Raw genomic sequence first — 26,722 nt, 5'->3', positions numbered from 1 at the left:
TTATTTTCGTGTCACTTATAATATAGAGGGTTGCCTTTCAGCAAATTTGACTTAAAGGGGGCCACCATTTCTCAGTGTTTATATAATTTACTTTGAACGTCATGGAGGTTGCCTTCGTACATTTGTATATACAGCATCTAATATCAGGAACTGTACTTTCAAAAGAAGTTTAAAAGAAGAAAGAATATATACTGATTATAAAAACCAGTGTATACGAAGACGTTCTCATTCAAAATTGGCTACACCATAAATATATTACAGTGTTCAGCAAGTCTACAGTTTACTGCAAAGTGCAACTGCTTTAGTGACGGCTACAAATGTCTCCTTCCCCGTTTCCTCTATTTGTTCCGGGGGGAGGAGGAAATTCACGATCTCCGACTTCCCGCGAAGCTCGAAGCAAAATGCGCAGGTGACACCCAGTTCTCCATAAACAAAGTCCATGCTTCCACCGCCAACTGAATCTGTATAAATTGAGATAATGGGAAAATACATGAAATAATAAGCTTTAATTTTAGATAATCGAAGACTGCAATAACTCAGTAGTTTTACATGACTACATTCTGACAGCCACTTTTAACCACTGTAAGGACAAGTGTTGCATGTCATCAGGCAGATTAAGACTCTAAATTGGGAAGGCAGGATACATAACGAGATTCGATTGCAGCTGGTACGAAGCACTTGTGAGGCCATATCTACTGTTGCAGAAGGTGGCTTTTTTCTGAAGATCGCTTTTAGTGCAGAGAAGAAATTTTGGACCAAAATTATCTATCTTTTATATGAAGCTTGCAAAGTAATTCTTTTTACGCAAAAAGCAATCCCATTGTCAAGTGACAAAACATGCATAATCAGAAAAGGAGAATTATCCAAATGGACATAACAAAGAAATTCTCATTGCAGTATACAATATTTCTTTCGTTTATTGTGTAGAGAAAGCTTGGTTATTAATTCTTTATCTAATATTAGACAGCCGAGATCCATCACAAAGTGATGTCTTCTGCAGTAAGGATTTTGCACGCATTTAAAAAATGATTAAAAAATCAGGCACCAGCCCTGTTCGAACGAACTTGCAATATTGAGTCGTGCAGTAACAACTTTGTTTACATACATAACAATCGCGATGGAGGGCCAACAGAATACTTTGTTCCATTCACGCGCCACAAGGCATTTGCAGTCATATTCGCAATAGCATTCTAGGATTAAAAGTATAAGGTTTAATGCATTTCGAATGTGCATTAAAAAATGCAGGGAAAGAGAAAGTCACCTTAGTAAGAAGGGAAGCAACGAACACATTAAAAACTACTATATTCGATTTTGTCTTTGGCATTGCATGTATCATTGCCTTATTTTCGTGTATGACTAGGACCAATTTCCTATGTAGAATAGCTCAATAATAGAACGAGGAGCCTTAATGAATTTACTGAATTCTATCTGATACTAACAAGAGACATAGGTGTTTCGAAACGTACAGGTTAAGGCCCAAGCTTAGTCTCGTTATATACTAGACTCGTAATAGTCTCAAAACCAACGGTCCAAACGGAAACTGTCCTTCCCAGTCAAACAAACTATTTTGGGTTTTCCTTAGCTAGTTAGTTGGCCTGTTTGATTCTCAAGAGTCAACCATGTCTATATTTTGCCACCGACGTTTGAAATTCTGGTAAGCTTAGTCAAGTCTAAGGGTGCAAAAATCCTCGCCAAAAACCTGACTCAAAAAAGTCGAAGGTTACCGTCAGGTCTACAGAAAATGACAGTTTGAAACAGCTTCCTACATTGCACCAAAAGTTTGCCTTTAGATCCTTTTGAATGAGCCCTTCTAAAGACTCTGTAATTGATGCCCTGAATAAATTTACATAAAAATATCCTAGCCGCCTATAGTAGAACTTAAGAAATGCACGTGACCGACGTATTGCAGTCTCTACTTACCAGCTTCTTTGCATCTGGGGATGGCTCAGTCGTATAGGACCATGGGTAGAAAATAAACTGTCCATATGAATGAAAAGTAAAAAATGCCTTCAGCCTCGATTTAACTGACTGTAGGTAATCCACGACATTCTTGACTTCGATTTCAGAGAGTGGCCCTGTTCCTTTGTACGTTGGGGAGCAAGGGAAGGGAGAGGAATCGGCGCCTGAAACGCGATCCAAAAACTATCATCGCAACGACAACAACCTTTGAGGGAATTACTAGGACCATGAACATAACTGAGTCAGGCAAAATATAGGAGATAAATTTCAATAGCAATCTAAGTTATTGTATGTAAAGTTGTATGGTTGTTCTAATGATTATGCTTAATGAAATCATCAGGCATTGTTGATATCAGTCAACACTATTGAGTAAAATACGACTATATTTAAGACACAGGGGCTTCATCTTTACAAAATAGAGGCATACAGACTACTATGAAATAAGACACTCGGCTAACGAGTTCTCATGATCATACGTAGTAAGTACCTACACATGATCATACGTAGTAAGTACCTATTAATTGAATACAACATCTTAGAAGGTCGGAATATTATATTGGAAAAGTAATCAAGAAGGAGAGGGGTGAGCAAAGGCTGAGTAACAATAGAAGGCTCAGGTGGGCTTGGACCTTGGAAAAACTAGAATGCGCATGTCAAATATGCTTTGCATCTAGCAAGTAAAAATATTGGCAGTTAAATTAAAACCAGGCCAACATCTTTCCATAAAGATTTTAAAAATTTAAAGGACAAACGGAAAATTTATGAGCTGCAATAAAAGAGTAAGTTAGATCTTTATAGTCACTAGACTGATAAGAAAGAAAAAGGCTATGAAAGGGCGGTGGTAAGAATTTGGAAACGGTTTCTTGTTTATAAACGCCCGCATACCTCCAAACTGAAACGGCCAGTTCCTGTTTGCATCAGCTCCAAAGCAGTAGGAAATCCTTGTTGGGGAGCGTGTTTTTCGCCACAATCGATCCGTGTTGTGCGTGTAAGCATACCCATCAGCGTTAAATACAGGAAGAACGATCCACTCATATGGAATGATGCGCAGTCTTGAGTTCTGATCTTTAGACTGAAACTTCGCAAGCAACTAAATTGGAGAAAGGTTCGTCCCTGATTTGAAATCAAATTGAGCAATATTTTAAATGAAAACTCTGTTGCGATGCGGCAGCATTGAGAGGCATTTCCGGCTAGAGAAATGTTTTAATACCATTTCGATAGCATTCTCTTATTTACTCAATATGAAAATTATAAGATTTCTTTCGCTATTCTCCTTCTCACTATCAAACATGTTAATTAAAAAGAAGCTTAAAACTTCATACCTCTTTAATTATGTACATGCATGTTGCATGGGAAATCCATTCTCTGGCGTGGATGCCGCATTGAATAAAGATGATCTCTTTATCTGCATCACCTTCGGAGATCTACGAAATATCTTGATATTGTATCAATATACTCACTTAAAGGAATTATTCTACTTAAGAGTGCTGAAAAGTTTTCCATTTTCTGCCGCCTTAGGTGATTAAAGGCTTGGCAATATAATTAGGATTTACATGAAACGAAGAGTATAAATAAGTTTATAAAAACATACTTTCAATGCCAGCATACTTCTGTTCTCATATGTGCGGCCGAGATCCGTTATAGAGGCGTATTTGCTGTACTCATTTGCAAGTCTCTTCAATTCACTGTTAATCTGGTAGCCAACAAGAGATACATCTTATCAATTTTTATCATGCAACAACGCGACTGTCCTGTCCTGTCCTGTCCTGTCCTGTCCTGTCCTGTCCTGTCCTGTCCTGTCCTGTCCTGTCCTGTCCTGTCCTGTCCTGTCCTGTCCTGTCCTGTCCTGTCCTGTCCTGTCCTGTCCTGTCCTGTCCTGTCCTGTCCTGTCCTGTCCTGTCCTGTCCTGTCCTGTCCTGTCCTGTCCTGTCCTGTCCTGTCCTGTCCTGTCCTGTCCTGTCCTGTCCTGTCCTGTCCTGTCCTGTCCTGTCCTGTCCTGTCCTGTCCTGTCCTGTCCTGTCCTGTCCTGTCCTGTCCTGTCCTGTCATGTCATGTCATGTCATGTCATGTCATGTCATGTCATGTCATGTCATGTCTGACACAATACACGACCTATCCAATCCAGTGCCGACACAATACACGACAGAATACACGACCTATCCAATTGTTTATAACTAGAAAAAAACAGCTAATTCAATTCAACAATGCTCGAATGCTTTATATTTCAAAATTGCATCAATCCCTCACCTTCTCAATTGGTTGGTATTTTGTATAGTCATATGCATAAACTTCACGTTTGTATGTCTCATTTTCAACTGGAGGCAAGGTTTTGTCGATGAGCTCTTGTAAATTTGAATCAAGGACTCTAACTCGAGAACCAGAATCCCTAAATTCATCTCTAATTATTTTTTCTGCATCGATATCAACAATGACATTGACCCTGTCCTTGTGCTTCTCGGGGTCATCAATAAATGTCATCTGCAAAGAACAAGGTTATGGCAATAATATAAGAGAAATAAGTACACAAAATAGAAGCAAAAAAATTATCAAATTAAAGGCAATCGATGGCAGTGCCTGCATCAGGTATGAGGGGAGTATTTCCTGTGTGTCTTTCATTTCCATACAACAAGGTCTCGAAAAAAAGCAGATTAAAGGCATTTGCGAGCATAAGTACAGCGAACCCAAAAGTAACTTAGGCCAAATTGATCAGAGCACGCGCACATAAAAGGAATTGAAAACTGCTCACGTGAAACCACTGCGCGCTGCTCTAGGTTTTCACCGATTTGCAGAAAGGCGGAAACTATTCACTTTTTTTCTCTGTGCGCAATTTGATTGGTCAACCGCTCGTGGTCGCGTGGCTGTAAACCATTTTTACCTGTGTCGAATGCCAATCATATTTGTAAAATGGTACAGTATTTTGCATCTTAAGTTAGGCAAGGCTCTTTTTTCTTTGGTCATAGTTCGAAATCTTAGTTCTACTGAAGATATCTCAATCTAACTTAAAATACAATTTTCAAGATTGGGTAAAAGAAAGTTTACAAAGTTTTAAATTGGTTTACAAATCACAACAAAAAAAAAAAGCAAATTCTACGTATTGAGGACAAGTCTACTCAATTCTAATCTGCTTTCAGACATGATCTACTCATTAACCCCTATTGAAAATAAAAGCTTAAAATTAAGTACAATTAAATTTATAAATGTTCATGGCGCTAAACTCCTTCACCTTAATCAAATCAAGAACAACATCTTACTGACTTTCAAAATAAAGCCAAAAGAAAGAAAACTGACTTTTATTGTATCATTATTCACCATTGTCACTATAAATTTGTTTACACAATATTGCTGCAGCTGCATGATACACTTTCGGCAATTAGGATAATACATAAACAAAATCTGTTTAGATACTAATGTAATATGTCCTGTTCTCACTCCAAATCCAAAGCTCATTATCTTTACAGTAAGTAAGGCTATCTACTTCCAATACTATGTTGTAATCGGTTGAATATTCTACAAGCTAGTGTTATCACAACGAAATAAGGACTAATATAAAATCATAAAACATGCTGAGTTTTGAAGCAAATTTTGAAGAAAAAGTTTCATTAGACTATCCATGCCGTTGTGAGACTTTTGATAGCCTCATGTCTATATTTGTTCATAGATAAAAAAAATTGAGTTCTATTTAGGATATCTTTGAGTCATTCACAATTAATTTCAAGGAAATATTAGGAAATTTAGGAACAGGGTGTAAACAACTATAAACAATGCTCGTCAAAAGTGTCGAAACACTTTCATCGTCTTTCTAATTCAATGTTTGTCCCCTATACAATGTTGGATTCCTACTAGAAAATGACGAAAACTGAAGGTGGGAATGGAAATTTTTGTGTTGACGAAGGCCTAAAATACAAAAATAGTAAACATACCCCGTTAAGACCTTGATGGTACAGGGCTTTCAGTCTTGTTATACTTTCTTCTGAGCTAGGCTCCACCGATATGATTTTATGCCTAAAAGAAATCCTTACTTGTCAACATTGCAAATTCTTTTATTAGGAATTATACGCAACTTAGGTATATACTTTTCTAAAGCATTATGCTTTACTAAAAAAGTATGCCGGTTCAAGCAAATGCAGGGAAAATACCGGTTCAAGCAAAAAGTATGCCGGTTCGATCAAACAAGAGTTGCTTTTCACAATACCTTTTGATTGACTGCAGGAGAGGTCAATAAAATTGATTTTGTAAACTACTGAAAACAAATGAAACAGTCATTTTTCATCATGGAAGTCTGCGATGTCATTCAATGGCAAAATATACAAGACATTTGATGTTGTGAACCCAATTTTTGTGAATGATACTACCATCCCCCCCCCCCCTCAAACTGAATGTAAATATTCAGTTTATGAAATCAAAATCTAAAACAACGGGTCCACATTACAAATGATATGGTTCTGATACTGTGTCATTGAAAAAAGAATAAAGAAGACATTCTCGAATAAAATTGTGGATGAAACATTTCTAGTGAAAAGTAGGACCATAAAAACATATAAATACACTTGTATGCTATTAAATTGATATTTCCGTTATTTTTGAAACACCAACTGTTCCTCGTAGTTATTTAGCTAGATATATAATTTTATCTTGAAATCTAATTAGTTGGCTTAAATAACTTGTTTACAAGCTTTAAATATTGGCTCGTTATTGATACAAAGTGTTACGAAGACTTAAAAACCGTTGAGGTCTTAGCTTATGCAGCCTACACACAAAAATTCGAGTATCCATTCCTTTTGACAAACAAAAATTGATGAAAGAATAAGATGTTGCTATTTTTTGTAACAGCATAAGAACCTGCCATTGAAAGTCCTACTCGCGAGAAATTCAAATTTCGTTCAGACGACAGAGTGATTTTCCTGTACTTTAGTGAAAAAGAATCGCACTGAGAAAGTAGTAATGATTTCATGCTTAAATCGATGAGCATGGATGAAAATCAGTTCAAAGTCTGCCTGAGCACTTAAACAACATATTTAGCTATCCATTAATTATTCACTTTTGAGCTGCTGTCCTTTAGCTGATTATGACATTAATTTTCGTGTTTCATGTGCTCCCATCATGTTATTTATAGTTCACGCAAATTTGTTTGTATATAATATTGTTAACAGCTACAAGCTTCGTCCTTTCAGATCGTAAGAATATATGTTCAATGCTTAATATTGTCGTCCTTACATTAACAAGCATAGATGATTGTTGTGACAAAAAGAAATGCTAATTGTAATTCCAAGGAGACATTACAGAAAAACTCTAAAGCAGCTAAATAAAAATGCTTTTTTGGAAGTCTACATCTATATGCGATGACATTATTTATTGAGAAAAAGGCTGAAAGAGTAAGTGAGCTGCCTTCGATCTTAGGGTTATACTAATTAGAGGATTTGGGTGTAGAGAAATGCAGCAGGCGAGTTGCCAACTTATATACAATTTGCAAACCTATTTAATATATAATATATAATATACTCAATGTATAATATACTCAATGTATAATATATATATAGTTTAGAGTAATGTAAAGCCAATAAACCAACTTACTTGCTATAGTCTTGCATTGCATAGGAAGAACTGAACAGCACTAGCAGCCACAGAATCATCTCCTGAAATGTTAAATGAAATACGCTTAATAGTTTTAGGTTTTAATTATGAATGCAGTACGGATAGAGTAAAAAACAGTATGGACAATGTTCAAGTAACACTCGAAAGACGCTTCAAATTCAGCGCATGTCATATGTTTCCATAGGCAACCTACCGATTTTTGTGTAGTTATACTTTAACCCAGAACTGTTTCAATGTAACTGATAGCAAACAAGAAAATGATACAGTAACCAGAGAATGCATAAGACTTGAAAACAGAAGAATGAAAAACCACCTGTATCAGCAAATACATTGAAAAAAGAGTGCTTTGTCTGGATTAATGTTTTGTAATTGCAAAATTGTTTGGACAAAAACATCAAAACATGTCTTGCACTCTGCAACAAAAACAATCGAAAGGATTTAAACGATGAAAATATTGCTCTCTTCGACAACATTGTTTACAAATCATATTGCCAATTTGAATAAGCAAACATTTTCTAGTACTTCAAAAGATTTCATTCTCTTAGTTTCAAAATCTATTCGGTTGTTTAAGTCTTCATCTTCTTCACTTGCAAGTGTTAGTTATAAGAAGCTAGGCAAGGGCACTGATATTAAGACACCAAGATTTTCAAGATACCCTTTTATAAAGTCTCTTAATTCTATCTTAATAATCATTTTTTAAGTAATACTTTCCTCATTAGCTTGGCAGGACAAGCTAGGAGTGTTGAAAACTAATGGAAAGTCATTACAACAGAGCTGTTTTGTTACATAGAATAGAAAAAGGGAAGAAGGCAACCATCCGCGGCCAATTTGCTGTTTCCACAACGCGAGGAGAATAATTGTCGCTTGGTTAACTCCATTTCGGGCAAGGAGTGATAGACCATAAGACGATATGATCTCGCTTTCCCTGTGTTTTGCCTATGACAAACAGCATTTGGCTAGCTCCAATCTGCGAGGAAAGGCATCATTTGCTATTATCAAGACCAGTTGTTTCCCTTCAGCAAGCCTTTTGGCCGATGACAAACTTTTTAAGCCTCATATACATTATGCAGGCGCTTGCAAAAAGTCTTGAATGTTTGTAAATGAAGTTTCCCTTCAGCCTTATCCCTACTTTGTGGTCATTATAAACTACTGTATCTTCAGTACACTTTAGTCTGACATGATCCTGAGACTGAAAAAGTACTTTTTTAGGTTACAGCAATAATTGGCTAAAATCAATAATGATTACATTTCTCTTGCCATGACATAAGAAATTTTTGTAAATCTTTGAAGCTCTTCCATCAGGACTATATTTCCACCAAGTCAATGCTTTTTTCTGATATACGACAATATATGTCTTTTTATTTCAATGCAATCAAGGTAGTTGCCTTTGTACAAAGGTGGTACCTTTAAACAGTTTAGACATTATACTCGAAAGGTTTTGATTGATTAAAAAGCTAACAGACAGATTTTTCAAAGAGATGGGTACACATTATTGAATGAATAAACTCAGTACTCGCTTTTCACGATAGTTATGTAAAGCCTAACTATACAATTAGCTTCGTTATTGCACACACTCGCTAATCATTGAAACGACAAAAAGTTATCACTGGTGCAAAAAGAAAGCGCTATCATAGGCGTTTCATCCTGTACTTCCAGACAGCGTTATCTTAAAGTAAGATTACATTAAAAATTCAACGTTGTCAGCGCAAAGAGATCCTGATTAAGTGTCTCAAGCTTCTCATGAACAAATACTTTATGGAAATTGGAGATGATTTCATTATCTGTCTGATAAGACAACAATCATTGATTTTAAAGTTTGCTATCCTGGTATTGGTAGAAATTGCGGTTGCAGAAGAGGTTGCAGAATCAATTTCTTTATTGGCATTACATCACACCGATCATTTTCTGTAGCCATTCGACCCAAGCTTAAAGTGTCCAACTTCAAAATGGGAGTTTACAAGAGCTATTTGTATTTTCGCATTTCAGACAATTTTTATTCAAGCTCCCTCGAGCCAGCCCCATTAAAAAATGTCTCTAATCATAAAAACCCTTGGAGCTATTTTGTACATGATGAATTTTTGCAGATCTACAAAAATAGAGGAACAATTTTATTAATAGAGGATCATCAAGACTTAATTAGCCAAGCCACACCTAAAATAACTAAATCTTTTTAATGCCCCCAGAAACATTACTTTATTACACTTAGAGATCATGGAATAAGCCTTCGAACATTCGTAATGAATCCCAGAGCTACAAATTAAATAAATCCTATTCTTGCAAGACCGATCAACACAGCTTTACCTACGTTTGTGACAAACAGGACATTTTTCAAAAGCTAGTAAATTTATCAATGCCGATTATTATAAAAAATTGTACTTACTTTGACTGCGTTCAATATACCGTAATAGTAATGCGAGATTTAGAGACGAGTAGATCAATTATCATACATCAGGCACATACAGAAGTAAATTGTAAACTTGACTTGGTCTTATTACCTTCAAGGCAGGCACAACTTTGACTGTTAAGAAATATTTATCGGATTGTCACATGGAAGCTAGCACGTATCATCTAGCAAACTGTCTAAATTTCCTAGCTTAGCTTAGAGGCCTAGCTTTTTTTAAGATGACAAAATATATGTAAAAAGAATCTCAAACGAGAAATAGATTTTCATCGAAGCATATAGTTTACATATAAACAAAAAGTAAAATGACGCTTGGTATCTTGCAAATATCGCTGTTTCCTTCCAATGAATGAAAGTACTGGTCTGTAGGATAAAAGAGGCTCCGCAAAGGGCGAAAGTCTTTCTCTGGCTCCCAGTAGGCAATGTTTAAACCGAATTCGCGGTGTGGTCGCAAAAGTTCAAAGACTCGATGCAATGATCTTTCCAGTCCCAGGGTGATTTTTGGACCCCAGCTACTTAAATCCCGATTCCCTGGGGCATACAGGGGCACAGTGGCTGGGGCGCAGGAGAATCCTTAGTGAGACAATCTTCTTTCAGAAAATTTCCAAAAAAATATCTTTGTCAGTAGATTGAAAACATTGCCTTTAGCCTTCCCAAAAACGGGACACTCACTACGCCCCTGGTACCGAAATCAGCAAATTTTATTGCCTTGCCCGAAGTAAGCGAATCCCATTTTTCACACAGATACAGGAAAATCCCATTTTTCAAGATCCTCCTAAACACACGCTTAGATGACAGATCCAAGAAATCAATAACGGTCGTAGTGAAATCGTTGTTTTTACATAGGCAACAACTATAAAGGCAAAAAAATTTCAGATACAGAACTTTCTCTTGCTGCAATCAACGAAATTTTGAAGGGAAAACAAAGTTAATCCTTGCATCGTTATCTGAAAGGCCCGATTCAAACTAGCAATACTTCAAAGGCCAGAATTCCGGGCACACGGTCAGGAGAAAGGCCAGCTTCAAACTAACAGTACTTCAAAGTAAAGGGAGACTGTAAAGTAAAAAGAAAAAGTTTTAAATGAAAAATAGCTAATTTTCTGGTTGAGAGATCCAAGGAAACGAGAACCTTTTCTAACTCTTTTGAATACTCTAAAAATCGATCCCTTTACGCTGACATAATAAAAGGTAATATAGCATCTAAACTCACCTTCGTGAGAATTTGGAATTCACTTTTCAACTTACATGCACGCCTTGGCAAAAAAGAACTTCTTATTCACTGGAGGTGCTGTGATATTTGAGTAATATTTAGAAAAACACATACATGAATGCAGTATTGGGTTGAATGTCCTTGAAAAGTCGGTTGAACCTGTTGACTAAAAGCCGACATAAACATTGAATTAAATGACACCAAAAGGAAGGAAGAAGACCTAATGTAAACAGTAAAGTCTGTATCAATAAATATTTGCTGGTTTTGAAGAGTTTAATGGGTTTAAATAAAGGTTTCTTTCTTTAACATTTCTTTCCATTTGAATCGGAAAACGCTACCACGAAGCTTATTAAAGCTGAAAAATAATGACTCTTCGTCGCAACAAGAGATCCGATCGTTACTGACCAAGAAGGCTTTCTGTCTGTTTAACAAGACGAAATCTTCGTTATCTGATTTGCCAATTAATATTATATGATCGTTTAAATGATTTTAATTGTTGACAGAAAAATGATGAGCAAGATATCGGGTAGGTTTACCGTCAAAAGATAAGCCGTTTGAATGTGTGAATTGGCAATACAAAGATATTTAAGAGCAGCCACAGCAATTATTATCTTTTAAGTTCGAGACGATTCAGATGATGGATCTGTAGACAAAAAGGATCATCCCCCTGACATAATGCTTTAGGACCTAGGAAGAATAAGGTGAAACCTTTAAACTAATAAAGGGGTATCTCAGGAAGATTCACTCAGTCTTTTGCTGTTCATTTGGAAAGGTGCTTACCGGAAATTAGGGTTAAGCTTAATGATGGTTTGTCTGAAAACAGGTAGAGTCAGTGAAAAGAAATCCAAAAAGCAAATACGTAGCTAAATTTATGATTTTTGAGCATGGGAAGAAGCTCGAAATGGAATACAATGAATAAAGCTGACAAGGCACCCATCGCCATAAGAGAAGAAGGTTGAAAATACAGGGCAATTAATAAAGCGCACATTAACCTTTGGTCTATTTGATTAGTAAAATGACACGATACAAAGCAAAACGAGAATCAGCAAAATTATAGGAATATATTGATCGTGTAATGGTGCGAGCAGATGACCGGTACCTACAAAACACACGGCTAAACATAACTGCGATGCTTGATTCTTTGCTTTCCTAACCACAACAAGAAAGAAAGAATGCTGTTTCTATAAAAGAAATCATTCGTCTTGTCGAGGGCAACAAAAAGATATAGAACATTCAATTTTGCTTCCCGGCAACAGAAAACAAATACTGCATAACTATTTACAACAAACCATTCTTACATTAAAATAAAGTAAATTGTACTTTTCTTTTATTAATTCTTGGCAGTATTTCAAGTTGCAACAGTTGATTGAAATCTGATTTGACCTGCAAGGAAATATTAACATCATTGATTACCATAGAAAAAATGTTTCGAAATTTTTGAATGAAAGAAGGAACGCTGCAACGGTGGATAAATTAAGTTTGATCTACAATTATTTTATACTGCCAAAATATACATTTGTAATACGTTCAGCTCAACTACAATTTAACAACTACAAGTTTAGCATCTAGAACACTATTTCCTTATCGTGAAGTTGAAGCAAGAGTCCAAATACGTTCAGCTCAACTACAATTTAACAAATGCAGCTTAAAGTATCGTCTGCCAGGGAATCGTATTGCCATTGGATTTCAACTAAACGTATTTTCATTTGATTCTAAACTGACACAGGGTAAGAGCTTCCTGATCCAAACCTTGAAAGGTTAGTACGAAATTCTATTTTGGCATACTCTAGACGGTACCTTCAATGCTTACCAAAAGTACTTAGAATACCCGAGCAGTTTCAGCCAATTCTCAATCTTATTTCAATTCACACCTTTAGAAACAGTCGAGTTGCCCCCATACCTTTTCCCCAAACACTACTAGCATATCTAAGCCGTCCTACTTTCTAAGTACAGGCTGTTTCCGAATATTGTGTTGCTTTGAAGGATAATCCAATATTGTTTTGAATTGAAGAGTGGAAACAGCTGATGCGAATGAAAAATATGCTGTTGTTGTTTCAAGACGTTTGGCGGACATTGTAGGAAATTGAAAAAAATTTAAAATCTTGTTAAAAGTTGGCGTGTTGAAACTAGATTTGAAATGTTTGGATTTGAATTAGAAACAATTTTCTGATTGCTAATACCAAATCATTCGACATTTCGAGACTCTTTTGCTTCAACTTCACGATAAGGAAATAGTGTTCTAGATGCTAAACTTCATGAGTAGATGTGCTCTACAAATGGCATTAGTAAGAAGGTAATTCAATCGATGCTCCGGTTGGAAAGATGTTCTGTTGTACAAATGGGAAATAAAACAGACTATGCAAGTAGCAATGTCAAGAGATGATACATTTACCACCACACTTTATACTATGCTGGAAAACTGCTATCAGAATGAAACGTTTCGGAAAGCTACAACTAAAGCTAGAAAGGGAAAAACAGGCTAGCCATAGTCAGACTTGGAGCTCACTTTCAAAGTTTTATAGGATCGCAACTCAAGGTAACATAAAATCGCTAAAATTAGCAACAGGAGATCAAAAGTAGGCACAGCCCTGTTGAAGACAATGGATCTATGCTTGATTCTTCTTTTATTGTGTTGTGAGTAATCTGACCAAATTTTTAAGAGCCAAGACGTACCACAAATAAATAAAAGAACCTACTGTATCTTCAACATTCAAACATATTTTGATACATTTTTTTGCTTTGATTTTAGATTTAAAATTACCAACCTATTAAAAAAATTGGCTACACCTAATTTTTAGGCCCTTTGATAACCAAATGGTCCTTCACACATATCATCTAATGAAAGTCAACAAAAATGGTACAGACTAGCCCCTAATGATTACAGGCAGATTTTTTTAATGGCTGTTTTTGAAGCAGAAGCTGGCTTGGACGAGCCTCATTGAGATCTTTTATCGACACAGAGGAGCATTTGAAAGATAGAGGCTCCTCTGTTGGCACTTACTGTTGGCACAGGCGGAGAGAAGGCTTTAACACAGAACCTCTCTATGCTAAGAATGATCAGACCAGAGAATCAGTCAAATTTATGCACCTTTGAATAAACATCTGAGAACAACTATTAAGGGGAAAGATCTTCAGAAACAAATATAGAAAACAAAGCAGCTTTTTAGAACAAACCTCTTTAATATCCACCATTTGTCTTTGCTTTGCGTCTTTGAATGACCAATCGATTAGAACATATTTCAGTTTTTTGAATTTCAAATACCCTAGGAAGGTGATAATTTGATAAATAATAGATGTCCATTAATTTTTCACAGAATCATTAAGATTAAATTGCATTTCAAGCTTTGAGACCCTAATTACCATGTACACATCGACTTTATTACCATCTGCTAGGTTCCAAAATTACGGGGACTTAATCTGCAGTGCCAAGAGGAATATAATAAAAAAATCGCGTTTCAGTATAGGTAGGTTAAATTGAGGAAATGAATTCATAATTGTGAAAAAATAATTATGTAGAAAGAAAAATGGGACCATTCCGGGCTTTATTAACATAGCAATTAGGCTTAAATGGGAAAAACTACCATGCTAGGAAATTTAGAGCGCATATCATTTATACTATCATTAACCATATCGGTTGAAATCGTAATAATTCAAGATTTGCCAAGACCCTTTCAGCTGGGGGTTGATTTATCACAAGCAATGAAATTACATGAAAAATGAAAAAATGAAATTACCATTTGATGCTAGTTTTAAGATCCTGTTTGGCGTGCCAGCGCAAATGTGGACAGCAGCCTTCGTTAAGTAGTGTTGTTGTTCTTCCAGCTATGGAATAAAAACTGGCTTCATCAATATAAAGTAGATCTCAAAACAGTGTACTATAACTTCTGCTAATAAACGTATGCAGCTTCGCTAAAAACAGAAACTAATAGAAATGTTTGGGAAGGAAATTCTTGATCATTCAGTGTATAATAGAATTATAGAATAAGATGGCAAAAGTTCATTGAATAAAATAAATCAGTATTTTCTAGCATTTTGAGAAAGCTTAAACAGTAGAGCCAAGAAACAGTAGGGCCAAATTGGAAGCATTTAAGTCTAATGGAGAAAGAATAGAAAGTCTGTAGAAGAAAGAGGGTAGGTTTCTGGATTTAGACTGGCTGGAATTAAGTTAGTAAAAACCAATCAGGATATCCAAGGAAACCAAGCCAACCAATCAAAACAAACAACATGCCAAGGAAAAATCCGGAGACACATTTCATGTTAAGGTCATTCATAAAAATGTTACAGATTTACAATAAGATAACATAATTTTTATTTGCATTGGCCTTTCCTGGACATTTTCTTTCTTGGACATTTAAGAGAAGGTGGCCATATAAATACAGAAAAAAATTATTAATGTATTTGAGTGGATATAGACGAATGTTTGTTTAAGCTGGTTGCTTTTAAAACAATTTCCATTGTCATGTTTTACCACGTACGAAAAACATCAAAGCAACACGAAAGCCGTTGCTAGGCAAATCTTTAGAATTAAAACGATTTTGCAAGTTTCTTAGAGAAATGCCAAGTAATCTGAAATATTCCTAGATTGTTTACAATGAATGATTCTTAGAATCCGAGGTCTTTAATGTCTGCCTCCTTAGTATCAAAAAATAAATGGACAATTTTTTGTAAAGCCTTTTAGAATGTAGTAAAAACTCAGAAAACAGAGAAATAAGCAAGCTGGGTTGCCAAGCTATTTGATCTTCAATGCCAGGCAATGCATTGACCAAAGACAATAATAATTAAAACAGGCACATAGAATAGACAGCAAGCCCTATGCTTTAAGCAAATTATGTCAATATATATATTTGACTGCTGTCCAATGTTTTTTGCCTCCTGACATTATACTACAGTTTTAAAAATATAGAGCGTTAAAAAATAAGAATTTTAAGAAGGAGAGGATGAAATTTCAAAAGCAGCATTTGCAGCTGAAGCTATTTCTTGCTATTTTAATGTCCCTATGGTGCAGTCCCACGAATGGATATTGACAACGAAATACTAAGAATTCTAGAAAGTTCTAGCTAATTCTAGGAAAATTATATCTGTTTAATAACGAAAAATTTGCCTTCAAACATACAAAGCTTTATCATTAAAAGTATAAGTCTTCATAATATGTATGTATTTGGAATTGAAAATATTACCTTAAAATGCTTTGCAAAGAGTTTAGCTGTCTTGCATTGTGATGTTCTGAACGGTTTTATTTCTCTGAAATGCAGAAAAATAAATAAAATAACCGGAACCTCTCTGTAGACAAACAACTCAATTTTAAAATGGCTGCGAAGCTTTCTGATAGTATTGAACATTTTATATTGAACGTCTTTTTAATGTCAGAATTTTGAAACACTCTAAGAAGATCAAAGGTGAATAATAATATTCTTATTCTCTATTGACAGTAAGATTATTGATGTCTCTATTGAAAGCAAAAGGCAACAAATACGAGCTGTGCTTCAATCGCAAACAAGTCTCCAACCTGAGTAGATCAACACATCTTATTGCAGATCCTGTGATGATTAGCAACAAAGGACATCCTTTATCACTCTCCTTCACGGAAGAAAGATTTTGTTCCCAATTCGGTATCGCTACAAAAAGCATGCAAGAGCATTAATATATGAAAAAATAAAATTTAGTCAAATTAGAATGAAATCTAATGCCAAGATTGTATTGACTTTTTCACAAAACAGCTAAAGAAGCAAAGGCTAAGTTTTTGAGCAAGAGATATGTTTAAATGATATTGGAATAGGAAAAGAAGATAGACTTGGAGGGACATAAATGAAGGCCAGAAAATGAAGGTCCAGCTATCATTTCACTAACAAGCAGGAACTGCAGACGCTGGGGGCTGGAGAGCCTAAGCCCCACCAATAAATTTCAAGACTGTACATAAAACAATAGAGAAATAAACTTGCTTTTAGCCTGTTGCTTTTTATACTAACCACCCCCACCCCCACCCCCCACCCACCCTGTTAATCAGCCTCTTTAACAAATTCGAATAGTCGATGGGAGTCTAGAAAAAGACATTGTGCGCGACATTTGCTTTTTGCATTTTTAAGAAAGACATTTATAAAAGCAAAATTTTTCAGGCCTGCTATATAGAACAATTGTAGTAACGCAACAGATATAAATGAGTAAAGGAAATAGAATATATCAAAAAAATAGATAAGAACCAATATCAACAATAGCAGTTATTATTGGATGTAGTTTCAAAAGCTTGTGCTTGCTAGAAAGTACGACTGAAAGAAGAGGGTCAATTGATATAGGAGAGCAATATTTCATAATGATAATCAAGCTTTGTTCCGATATCTACAAAGCAATAAGAAAAAAAGTTGTTTTTACGCCATACCTTTTTTAAGGCTTGCTGACAACTGGTCTAGTGTTACTGGAAGCTTCTCAAATGCTAGGTATTGGCTCTCTGCGACAAAGATAATTTACAGATAACAATAACATTGCTTTGCAAAAAAATCGTGAACAAAATTAAGTTTTCAGATCTGATACAAAGTTAAAATTCTTAAATGAGATTTAGCAAAGTATTTTTCAAACAGTATTGATAAAATAAACCATTACACCATGAAAAAATAAATAAATTTTAATAAAATTGAATCATAGTAGTTCAATCATAGAAAGTATTTTTATTAAATTGAATCAGTCAACCATGAAAAAAAATTGGAACAAAAAGAAAATTAAAAAAAATTAAGTAAAATTATATAAAATGAAAAAGACAATTTAAAATAAATAAAAAATAGGTTTAAATAGAGACCAAATCACCAAGCATGTAGTCATTGCTAACTACAGACGATGGTTTGGGTAACTTCGAAGTGTGAACCCTACTATGGGTCATTTTCAGTTTACGTCATGGCCAAATTATTTAACATTACCACAGGATGCATTTGCGTAAACGAGAAAAATTGATCTGGTTGCAGGGATATCTGTCAAGAAATTCAACGATAAGGATTGTGAAAAACTGGATTATGCTATTGCTAGATCTGGTTGAAGAAGCAACAGAAATTAAACGGGTTTCCACGGTGAGAAAATGGTTACAGACGAAAGCTGGATCGGTTTATTTGATATAACCCAGTAGCTTGCTATACAAGACACACGAACCTACATGAGCAAACAAGTTGTGGATTATAGAGGAACAGTTCCAAGAAATACTGCAAGCTATAGCAACAATGCCCTGTCTAGATTCTTGTTCCAGAAAACTAAGTGTAATAGACTTGATATGAAGTGTCATACGGACGGAGCTGTGCAATTTTACCAGCACTGATTTGAATTTTGAAACAACATTAAACTAAGCCAAGGAAAAGCTCCAAACACTGCCAAATGTACGAACATTTTTAGACGATGGTGTTTAAAAACTTCAATAAAATTGCCCATTTATTTTTAAATATCATTTCTTCTTTCTCATTGAGCCAAAACAATTGAAGGTCAGAAAACAAAATCAAGATTCATAATTTTTGAATTTGTATACGAAAGTACATATACTTTGAGGGAATCAAATTTAAAAAAGGGCCATAGGGAACGCTCCCCCTTTTAGTCTTATCTGTGAAGTTGCAGGAATTCACGCTAAATCGAGAAATCTCTTATTCGAGGTGGAGCCATCCATTGAACACGGTCAAAGGGAGTCTTTTTCGCGGGGTTTTCTGTCGATTTTTTCATTAAAAAAGAAATAATAAACTATATACCATCTGTTGCTAGTTCCTCTAATTCTATTTCGGATAGTCTTCCTTTCGTTTCACGTAAGAAATACTTCCACAGTGTTGTACTGTCGACAGAAGATTCTTCTGTGTTTCCATTCTGCGAGAGATAAAACAGTTATAAAGAAAAATATTATTATTGTGCTTAAAGGGTATCTTGTATAAATAATCGAACATGGAAAGTAGATCTTGACGATGGAAAGCATAACAGAAAACACAACTGTGTACTTTTCTATTTGGCTAAAATAGCTAAATCAGTATTGATCTCAGAAACAGCTCTCTTTATGTGGAGCGTGGACGACATGCCTTCATTCTTATCGACCAGATTTTGTTTACGTAACTGGAGATTGGACCCTTTACATGCTAAAACTCACTGTTTGGTTCGAGATGCAGGGGAAGTTAGAAAATATGTTAGGAAATCAGATCGTCGTTCCATCTAGCAGTTTTGGAATCTATTTACATAAGCACGAAAAAACCGCTACTGTGTAGACAAAAGGAGTTCGTTTTCGCCTTAGGAATCCATTGGTAACATTCTCAATAGACAAGCAGCAGTGATTGGTCAACCTATACAGTCATGTGCTCGTGTTTCTGATTGGCCTATTTCGATCCACAACTGGTTATATATATTTCCTAGCGTAGAGTTTTCGATCTATGTTCTGACGTTTTAAACTCTGAAGAGTGTCAGACGAAAAGCTTTAGTTTACTAAATGTTTGCTTTTTTCAAAGCCATTTAAAGTTTTGTACTACCAAAAGATTGTTTGAAATTAGAACTAAACCCCGCCTTCAATTGCGCGATATTTCTCATTATATGAGTGTTCATTGTTTTCCAAAAACTTCGTGTAACTCTTCTGAAATGCTACAGTAATACAGTTTTGACTCAAGCAACCTAAATCCGTCTTCATATAGTTTATGAAGTTTCTGTGCGATGCAACTACAACCTCTTCTGACATCTTGCGAAATCCAGAGCTGGTTGATTTCCAGAATATGACTTTTCAAAGTATGTCGGATTGTCGTAAGTTTGAAATAATTTCAAAAGAAAAGAAATACTTTTTTAAAAAAAATTATTCTTATCATGCATCCATGAAACCTTAAAATAAATTCTATTGCAAATTGACTTCCTATCAAATTATTTTTGCAATTTCAGCCACTGAAATTTCAATAGCAATAGAGAAAGAACCAGCAAATAATGGTAATACTTTTACTAGAAAATGATAACCTTTTTAGCAGTGTGGCTTTTCTTCTTTTTCTTCTTTTTCACACTTTTGTCAGAATTTGTAATACTTGAGGCTTCATCGTGTACCTAAAGAATTCACACCAATTTAGAAACAAAAAGTTTTTTACATGAAGATTCAAATTGCCATAAAGATTGAAAATGAGGAAAAGGCATTAGCTCCACTTACTTCTGGTGCATGTTTGCGCTTTTTGGCTTTCTTGGAGATCTTTTGTTTATCTAAATAAAACAAAGGCATGAGGATTATTACAAGTTTTGAATAGTTGAGTTTGTACAGTTTTTAGAAAGATTAAGATAACCTTGCTATATGCTTAGGCAATATAAAATACAGTTATAAATCCAAGTGAGAAAATCTTTACAGGCGCGGATCCAGAAAAAAATTTTGACAGAAGCAAAGAATCGGGGTATTTGGCTCCATAGCTCTCTGGATGTGCTCTATCATAATCTGTTACCACTTGTGCATTGTCTTGTACACAGCCTTGTTTCCGGCTTCTTTGAGCTTCTTTGGGCTTCTTTGAGCTGTTGATTTGATGTGAATGATGTACAACATAACTGTTTATTGTCGCCTCATTGTATTTGCTCTGCTTGTGATTAGGCCTAATTATTTTTCAGTTTTACAACCCAATACATTTACTATGGTTTACTGGAAGCTCTGAGCTTTCAGCAAATTTGCTAATAGTTCTTCAACTCAAGTGAAAAGAAGCTCGCATTAAGTAAGCCAAGATAAAAATATTACAGTGCTATTATTTGATCTTGACTAAACGTTGTCTATCATTTGCTGAGTTTAAATTTAAGATCACTGATTCGCAAGGACCTTCTTTACAAATAAACTTAAGTTTAGGCCAGACATGACCTAACCCGTTTGAATGTAACCAGAACTTTTTTATGTGGAAGGCCATGCTTTGGGGCTGACTCAGGGTTCCAAAAAATTGGCAGATTTCTACTTTTGCTATTGCCTTTCGCAACATTTTGTGCAAGAGCCCCCTTGTTATTTTGAATGCACTACACCACTAGGCTGACTGCTCTTGTGGCTTTCATTACTCGTAAAAACATGGTTATCAACATGATATATGTCGAGGCTTACCTGGCAGCACGTCTACTGGTTATGTCGGGTTATGTGGAGTTCCGAAACTCGCTGAAGTAAAGATATAATGGTTTGACCGTTTTCGATTCCAACACAGTCACCGCCTAAGTTTCTATTTTGTTTCAATAGTCTCATCCTTTTTCTACCCATTTCTTCCCTTACAGTTGAGGGCTTTTTTTGCCACGCGGAGAAGGTAATCTATTCACGCTGTGCTCCAGAAACTAGACATGTGTAAAAGAAGTGGTCAACCCCCAGAAAGTTGAATTTTTAGGTTTTTGAACTCCCGCCACAAGTTTTGTTTCCCTCATTATGGCCACTGATTGGCTAGCTCCCTCTGACTGGAGCAAAATTCTCGTGAGTGGAGCACACATACGTTTCCTGATTGGCCAGAGAAGGAACTTCCCATGAGAAAATACAGACCAATGGAGAAAAGCGGAAGGTATTACTCTAGCACCACTCGAAACAACCCGATTTTCAGTTGTTGGTGGTCTGCAGAATAAACCATAGAAAACCGGGGGCATATTGACTTCTGGACTAAAGATGGCAAATACTAATGAACAATATGCATGAGCCAGAAAGACAAGGACATACTGTAAACAATATCCATAAACAATATAAATATGCCAGTGAGTTGGGTGATAAAAAATCTGCAGTTTTTCAGAAACTTTTATCCTAATATTATTATTATCATTTTTCAAAAAAGAAGGCGCTATAAAAAATCTGACTGGAGCCCTTGCCCCCTTTGGTCCCATCTGGATCCGCACCTGCTGCTCCATAGAGCTTTATAGTGCTTGCAAAAAATGAGTCACCAACAAAGGCTTGCACTCAACTTTAATTGTATAGAGAAAATATTAAGAATTCAGACTTATCAATGTCAGCTGGAGTTAATCATTAAGTGTTTCATAAAGGCTTCATTGTTTCCGATTATATGCAAATTGTGAAAGCCAATATTCTTATTACATGAGTTCACAGTTCGCAACTTGCGAATTTCAGACTTTTGAGTGCCTAAAGGATATTTCCTTGGTCTATTCTCTTTGCCCTTTCTTCTTTGCCTTTTCTTCTTTGGAACTGCTTGATGTTATTCTCACTGATGGCAAATGAGAAGGTCTTTAGTATGAGCAACTTCACTTTAGTCCATGACTTCCATTAAGCAGGTGTTCCAAATTATATAAAATTTTAGTCCAGGACTGATGTAGTGTGGTAATTTTGAATGAATTACTGATTAAACACAAATTGAATACAAATTGAATACAGTTTGTTGAGAGGTAGTAATAGAATGGAGCTCTGGGACTGAAGGTCCTAGGAAAATTTTTGCAACCAGACCCTCTGCATAACTTACAAAATAAGGACAGTGCCCATTAAGATAAGGACAAGTTGGGGAGGTTTGGGGCAAATATAAATCTAACAGTAGGAGTCCAGGCCCAAGAAAAATGTTTTGCAGACCATGTCCTTAAGTATATGGAAACATGCCACCTATTGCAAATACATTTTGAATAAGGTATGGCATTTGTAAGTGCCATTAGTCAGGGCCACGAAATATTCCTTTGATGTTGGATAAAACTGAAGTGGAGCCCCCTTGCAAGGAAAGAAAAAGAAAATTTTTGGGACGATGCCCAATAGATTTGGTTAGAATGTATCCACTTTCAACTGCTTAGTCACATCTTGATTTTGATATTTCCTGTTGTTGGATCCAATCTCAATTTTGCATTTTGTCTGGCATATCAACCCCTTGCTCCTCAGGGTACTTATTCTATTGCAGATTTTCTCAGATACCAACTTCCAAAATAACGAGGAGGGGAGAGCGTTTTAAGGATGAACCGTTCAGTGCCATTTCCAAACTTTTGCTAGTTTTAAAAAATAATTTTTTATGTCTACCACAGAAACTTTCAGCACAAAGGGAGAGCATAAACAGAAGGTGAACCTGAAAAATAAATTGCTACATGCGCTTAAAAAGACAGTGTTTAGAAAGCTTTAGAAAACTTTTTAAATATTACACAACATCAGCAAATATTTGAATTAAAAAGAAGTACATTCATGGCACGCCAATTTAATTACACCAAAATTTTGTCAGAGAAATATGCCATAATCTGGTGGAAATACCGCTGTTGTATGCCAAAGATCTTTGGCGGAACATATATTTTCCTGTATGGATTCAAAGTAAAATATTTTCCTATCAAGAAATCTTCAGTTATGAATAAACAATTTAACTGTTTTATACACATTAGGAGAAGTTATGAAATTTTAAAGGCATAAAAATACCCAAAGAAAAATAATATCATTACATTGAAAAAGATGTTTATCTAGTGATATTGTGCTAGAAGAATAAGCTTCCAATACAAAAAGTAACAAATTACTTCTCATTGGTATTGGCGTTTGAAGTATTTTTCAGTACACTCCTTTGCCCCTGTTCTTTTCGTAGCTCTATGCCGCCTCTGCTGCACATAATTATATTTTTGGGAACGAACCATTTGTCAAATTGCTTCATTCGTTTTTGTGCGACATGCTTGATCAGGGGCGGATCCAGTGGGGTGCGAAGAGGGCTCGAGCACCCCTCAGATTTGAGAAAAAACTTTTTGGGGATTAGAGCTTATTCTACCGCAATTTTGTTTATTATTATTCAAACCATTTAAATAATACCGGGAAGTATGCACATCTCTTGAAATTGTTATTTCCGCTTCAATGCCCCGTCTCACAACTGTTCCACATTGTTATTTCAGTCCATGCATTGAAGTGTTATGAAACTCCCCCTGGTTGTCCTGTATAGCATTCTACAGACTCGGAAAGCATTGTCTCCTCTTATATCCAGCCACTTAAGGAACCCGTGGCCTGTAAATTATACGAGTTTCTGCACCCGTTGAAGTGAATCTAGCCAATCACGGTGCCAGGTCGAGGGGTTCTAAACTTTGGCACGAGAACCCATGGATTTCAAAAATCCAAAACATCAAAGAATACCGACAAACCAGGGGGAGTTTCTTCGCTTCAATCTACAGTCAAATTTATAAGTGATTTTATGACCAGGGGGAGTTGAGCTTGAACAGGGGGAGTTGAATTATGATCCAGCAGGCGACGAATGCTTAGGCGCAAATTTGCAATATGTTTTCATGGATCTTTTGACGATCTTTACCTGATGCTCGATGCTGTAACGGCAGAACTTGTAAACACTTTGGTTTATATAACAGAACGGTTTTCAAGTTTCAACTCCGTGTTTCACGTCTTATTCATAGACCATGAGGTATGATTTATATTCAGAGGATAAAGCTTGCCCGAGCCCTTGTTATTCTTTTTTTAAATCATTCAAGAACTACATAAAAAACATCTCAAAAACTTGCCCTTACTATTATTGACCAAAAGGGGTTTCCTTTTTATACCTACTTATATTCCTGCGAATACTTTTTTCTCTAAGAATTTCAAATACATAAAAATACTCAAAACGCCAGGCCCATAGCGAAACGTTCAGGGCCTCATTTGTTTGGTTTGGCGTCATATGTCGATGCATGCTATCCCTGTGTTCAACTTTTGCACTGCACTTCAAGGGCTTCATTCCACCAGCCACGTTATTTTTTGGTCAAGCTGATCAAGTTCTAATAAATGGCTGCAAAGAGTCAAAAATTAAAATTTGCTTTGAAAATTTGTGGGCTCGGTCCTTTTGCCACTGCGGGCCATCATATCATATTTGACTACAGTTTCTATACTTTTGTACCCTAAGTGAATATAAAAGCGGCGAGCTGCAAATTGCGTTCAATTGGCATAAAAGCTGAAACCAAAAATTACTATATAAATCAAGGCATCCAGGCTTTTTAGTTTATGGAAGACTTTCATTTCATTATGGCTTATTAGCAGGGGTACGGAGTTTGTGCATAGCAACACCCTAGGTTACCAAGCCTTACGTTTTAGAACCCCTCAGAATAATTTCTAGATCCGCTCCAGCTTGATTGAAGCAACATAATATCTGTTGCACTCTTGAGATACTCCAACGCAAAATTCCTAATGATTATCAAAGGAAATTTTATGCAGAAGATTGCGGTCACAAGAAATCTTTCAGAATATATCACCCTGCCCTGCCCGTTGCCTTCCTCGGTCCTCGATCTCAAGTGTTAGCTTCCAAGATGAAACCAGCGGAACTTTAGGGAAAACTACCTCATCTCACGTGAAATTGGCGATATAATCCATAGTCACAGTCGATTAATGAGTAAAGATTTCAAAATAAATCCACTGAGAATAGAACACTTACCATCGTTACTTTCCCACCAAGCTTCCTCGTGCAAATCATCGGCCATTTTCAAATCCCCCTCCACAATGATATAGAAGCGCCGAAGGCGCTAGATGTCTAACTCGCAGGTCCGCTGTGAGGCCAATTTGTTTACTACTGCCATTTTGAATAGTGGCAAAAAGGAACTTGCTCCATACCGAGCCCTTATAAATTTGGTAAAAGTGAGGATTGATTTCGTTCACTTCTCTTTCGAATATCGATGTGAAATTTTGTGAGTGGCCTTATATTGTACTTAAATTTATGAATTGATGTTAACATTGGAAAAATAAGCAGTCGTTCACAAATTCGAAGCATTTACAGTCGCGGTGCTTGCTGTGGTGTTTTCTGTCTCGTCGAAATTCCAGAAAATAATGATTGATCTGTTTTAAAACGGATCCAGCAACAATATTTAGCCACTCAATGCATAAATTTCTTAACACATTTGTACATAGATGTGATTTAGTTACTTTTTCTTTGTTTGTTTACAGAAACTGCTATAAAATATCTGGGCCAAACTCTAGCTAGAAAAAGCTGAAAATAGGTCATAATTCAATGCTTGGATATTAATAACAGAATCTAAATATGGTAACCAATTTTTAATTTTATATAATTACTGATATTTTTAAACTATTTCAAAACCACACTCAGGGGCGGTCTGGCGTCAAAATCGCAGGGTGGCTAGAAAACTCAAGGGCCCGGTTTGGGGCGTGGCGAGAAAAATTGAGCCACACCCACTAAAAATGTGGCTTAGAATACGATTGATTCAATAATAATTGATAATAAAGCAATACGCTAATAGCAGCAGTATATCGACTTTAATTCGTAAATTCGGACCCAATTGGATCCATACCTTTCCTCTCGTGTAAACAGGCTTTAAAATCCCATGTAGAGTTAAGAATCAAGATCAAAACTTATTTAAATTCTCAGAGTTTCGACTCTTTTCGAAGAAGTGCAAATGAATCAGCAAATTGGCCAATGACTTGCTCGCAATCAAGTGGAAAGTTTTCTCTTCTTTTGAATTTATCAGTAGCGCTGAATAATCTTTCAAAGGAAACTTGGGTGCAGCTAAGTGTCATCAAGCATTTATACGCGTTGTAGAGGGAAGGGTATGCTGCTAGGTGCATGTTGTATTCAATAATTTTTTATAGAAACCAGTACTCGGGCCGAGTCAGCCCGGGCCGAGTCAGCCCGGGCCGAGTCTGCCCGGGCCGAGTCAGCCCAGATCAACCTTGGCTAGGTAACTTTGTGTTCGCACTACAGAAAATATTACTT

General features: G+C 36.0%; 1 protein-coding gene across 6 annotated transcripts; it reads right to left on the bottom strand.

Moving 5' to 3' along the window:
• Positions 1-212: 212 nt before the first annotated feature.
• Positions 213-25,563, bottom strand: LOC135685335 (carboxypeptidase B). Of its 6 annotated transcripts, XR_016144648.1 has the most exons (12): positions 25,433-25,543; positions 20,287-20,336; positions 20,103-20,186; positions 18,875-18,986; positions 17,536-17,604; positions 16,669-16,777; positions 16,340-16,403; positions 14,897-14,984; positions 14,337-14,425; positions 11,163-12,545; positions 7,531-7,592; positions 5,886-5,961 (listed from the first exon to the last, which is right to left on the bottom strand). XR_016144648.1 is itself a non-coding variant. In XM_089112805.1 (10 exons), exons 1-10 carry the CDS (start codon positions 11,346-11,348, stop codon positions 274-276), a joined length of 1,332 nt encoding a protein of 443 aa, XP_088968931.1. In that variant the 5' UTR covers positions 11,349-12,464; the 3' UTR covers positions 213-273. The 6 variants fall into 6 exon arrangements, 4 of the variants coding, with proteins under 4 accessions (XP_088968931.1, XP_065057316.2, XP_065057320.2 ...); XR_016144649.1 differs by lacking the exon at positions 20,103-20,186 and having other exon boundaries at positions 25,433-25,563; XM_089112805.1 differs by lacking the exons at positions 14,337-14,425; positions 14,897-14,984; positions 16,340-16,403; ... (4 more) ...; positions 20,287-20,336; positions 25,433-25,543 and adding exons at positions 213-461; positions 1,106-1,190; positions 1,921-2,123; ... (2 more) ...; positions 3,551-3,652; positions 4,207-4,437 and having other exon boundaries at positions 5,880-5,961; positions 11,277-12,464.
• Positions 25,564-26,722: the final 1,159 nt, after the last annotated feature.

This window comes from Rhopilema esculentum, chromosome 15 (assembly GCF_057945365.1).
Source record: "Rhopilema esculentum isolate cy_ngs chromosome 15, ASM5794536v1, whole genome shotgun sequence".
Taxonomy (NCBI): domain Eukaryota; kingdom Metazoa; phylum Cnidaria; class Scyphozoa; order Rhizostomeae; family Rhizostomatidae; genus Rhopilema; species Rhopilema esculentum.
Note: the sequence above shows the minus strand (reverse complement) of the source record. Positions and strands in the feature narration are given on the sequence as shown.

Bases quoted from the DNA above. Each gene is read 5' to 3' on its own strand.
- LOC135685335 (XM_089112805.1), bottom strand. From the start codon at position 11,348: ATGTTTATGTCGGCTTTTAGTCAACAGGTTCAACCGACTTTTCAAGGA. The intron at 3,653-4,206 runs GTGAGGGATTGA...GTTGGCTACCAG, and splicing joins AATACCAACCAATTGAGAAG to ATTAACAGTGAATTGAAGAG. The intron at 2,124-2,844 runs GTATGCGGGCGT...ATCGCGTTTCAG, and splicing joins CTGGCCGTTTCAGTTTGGAG to GCGCCGATTCCTCTCCCTTC.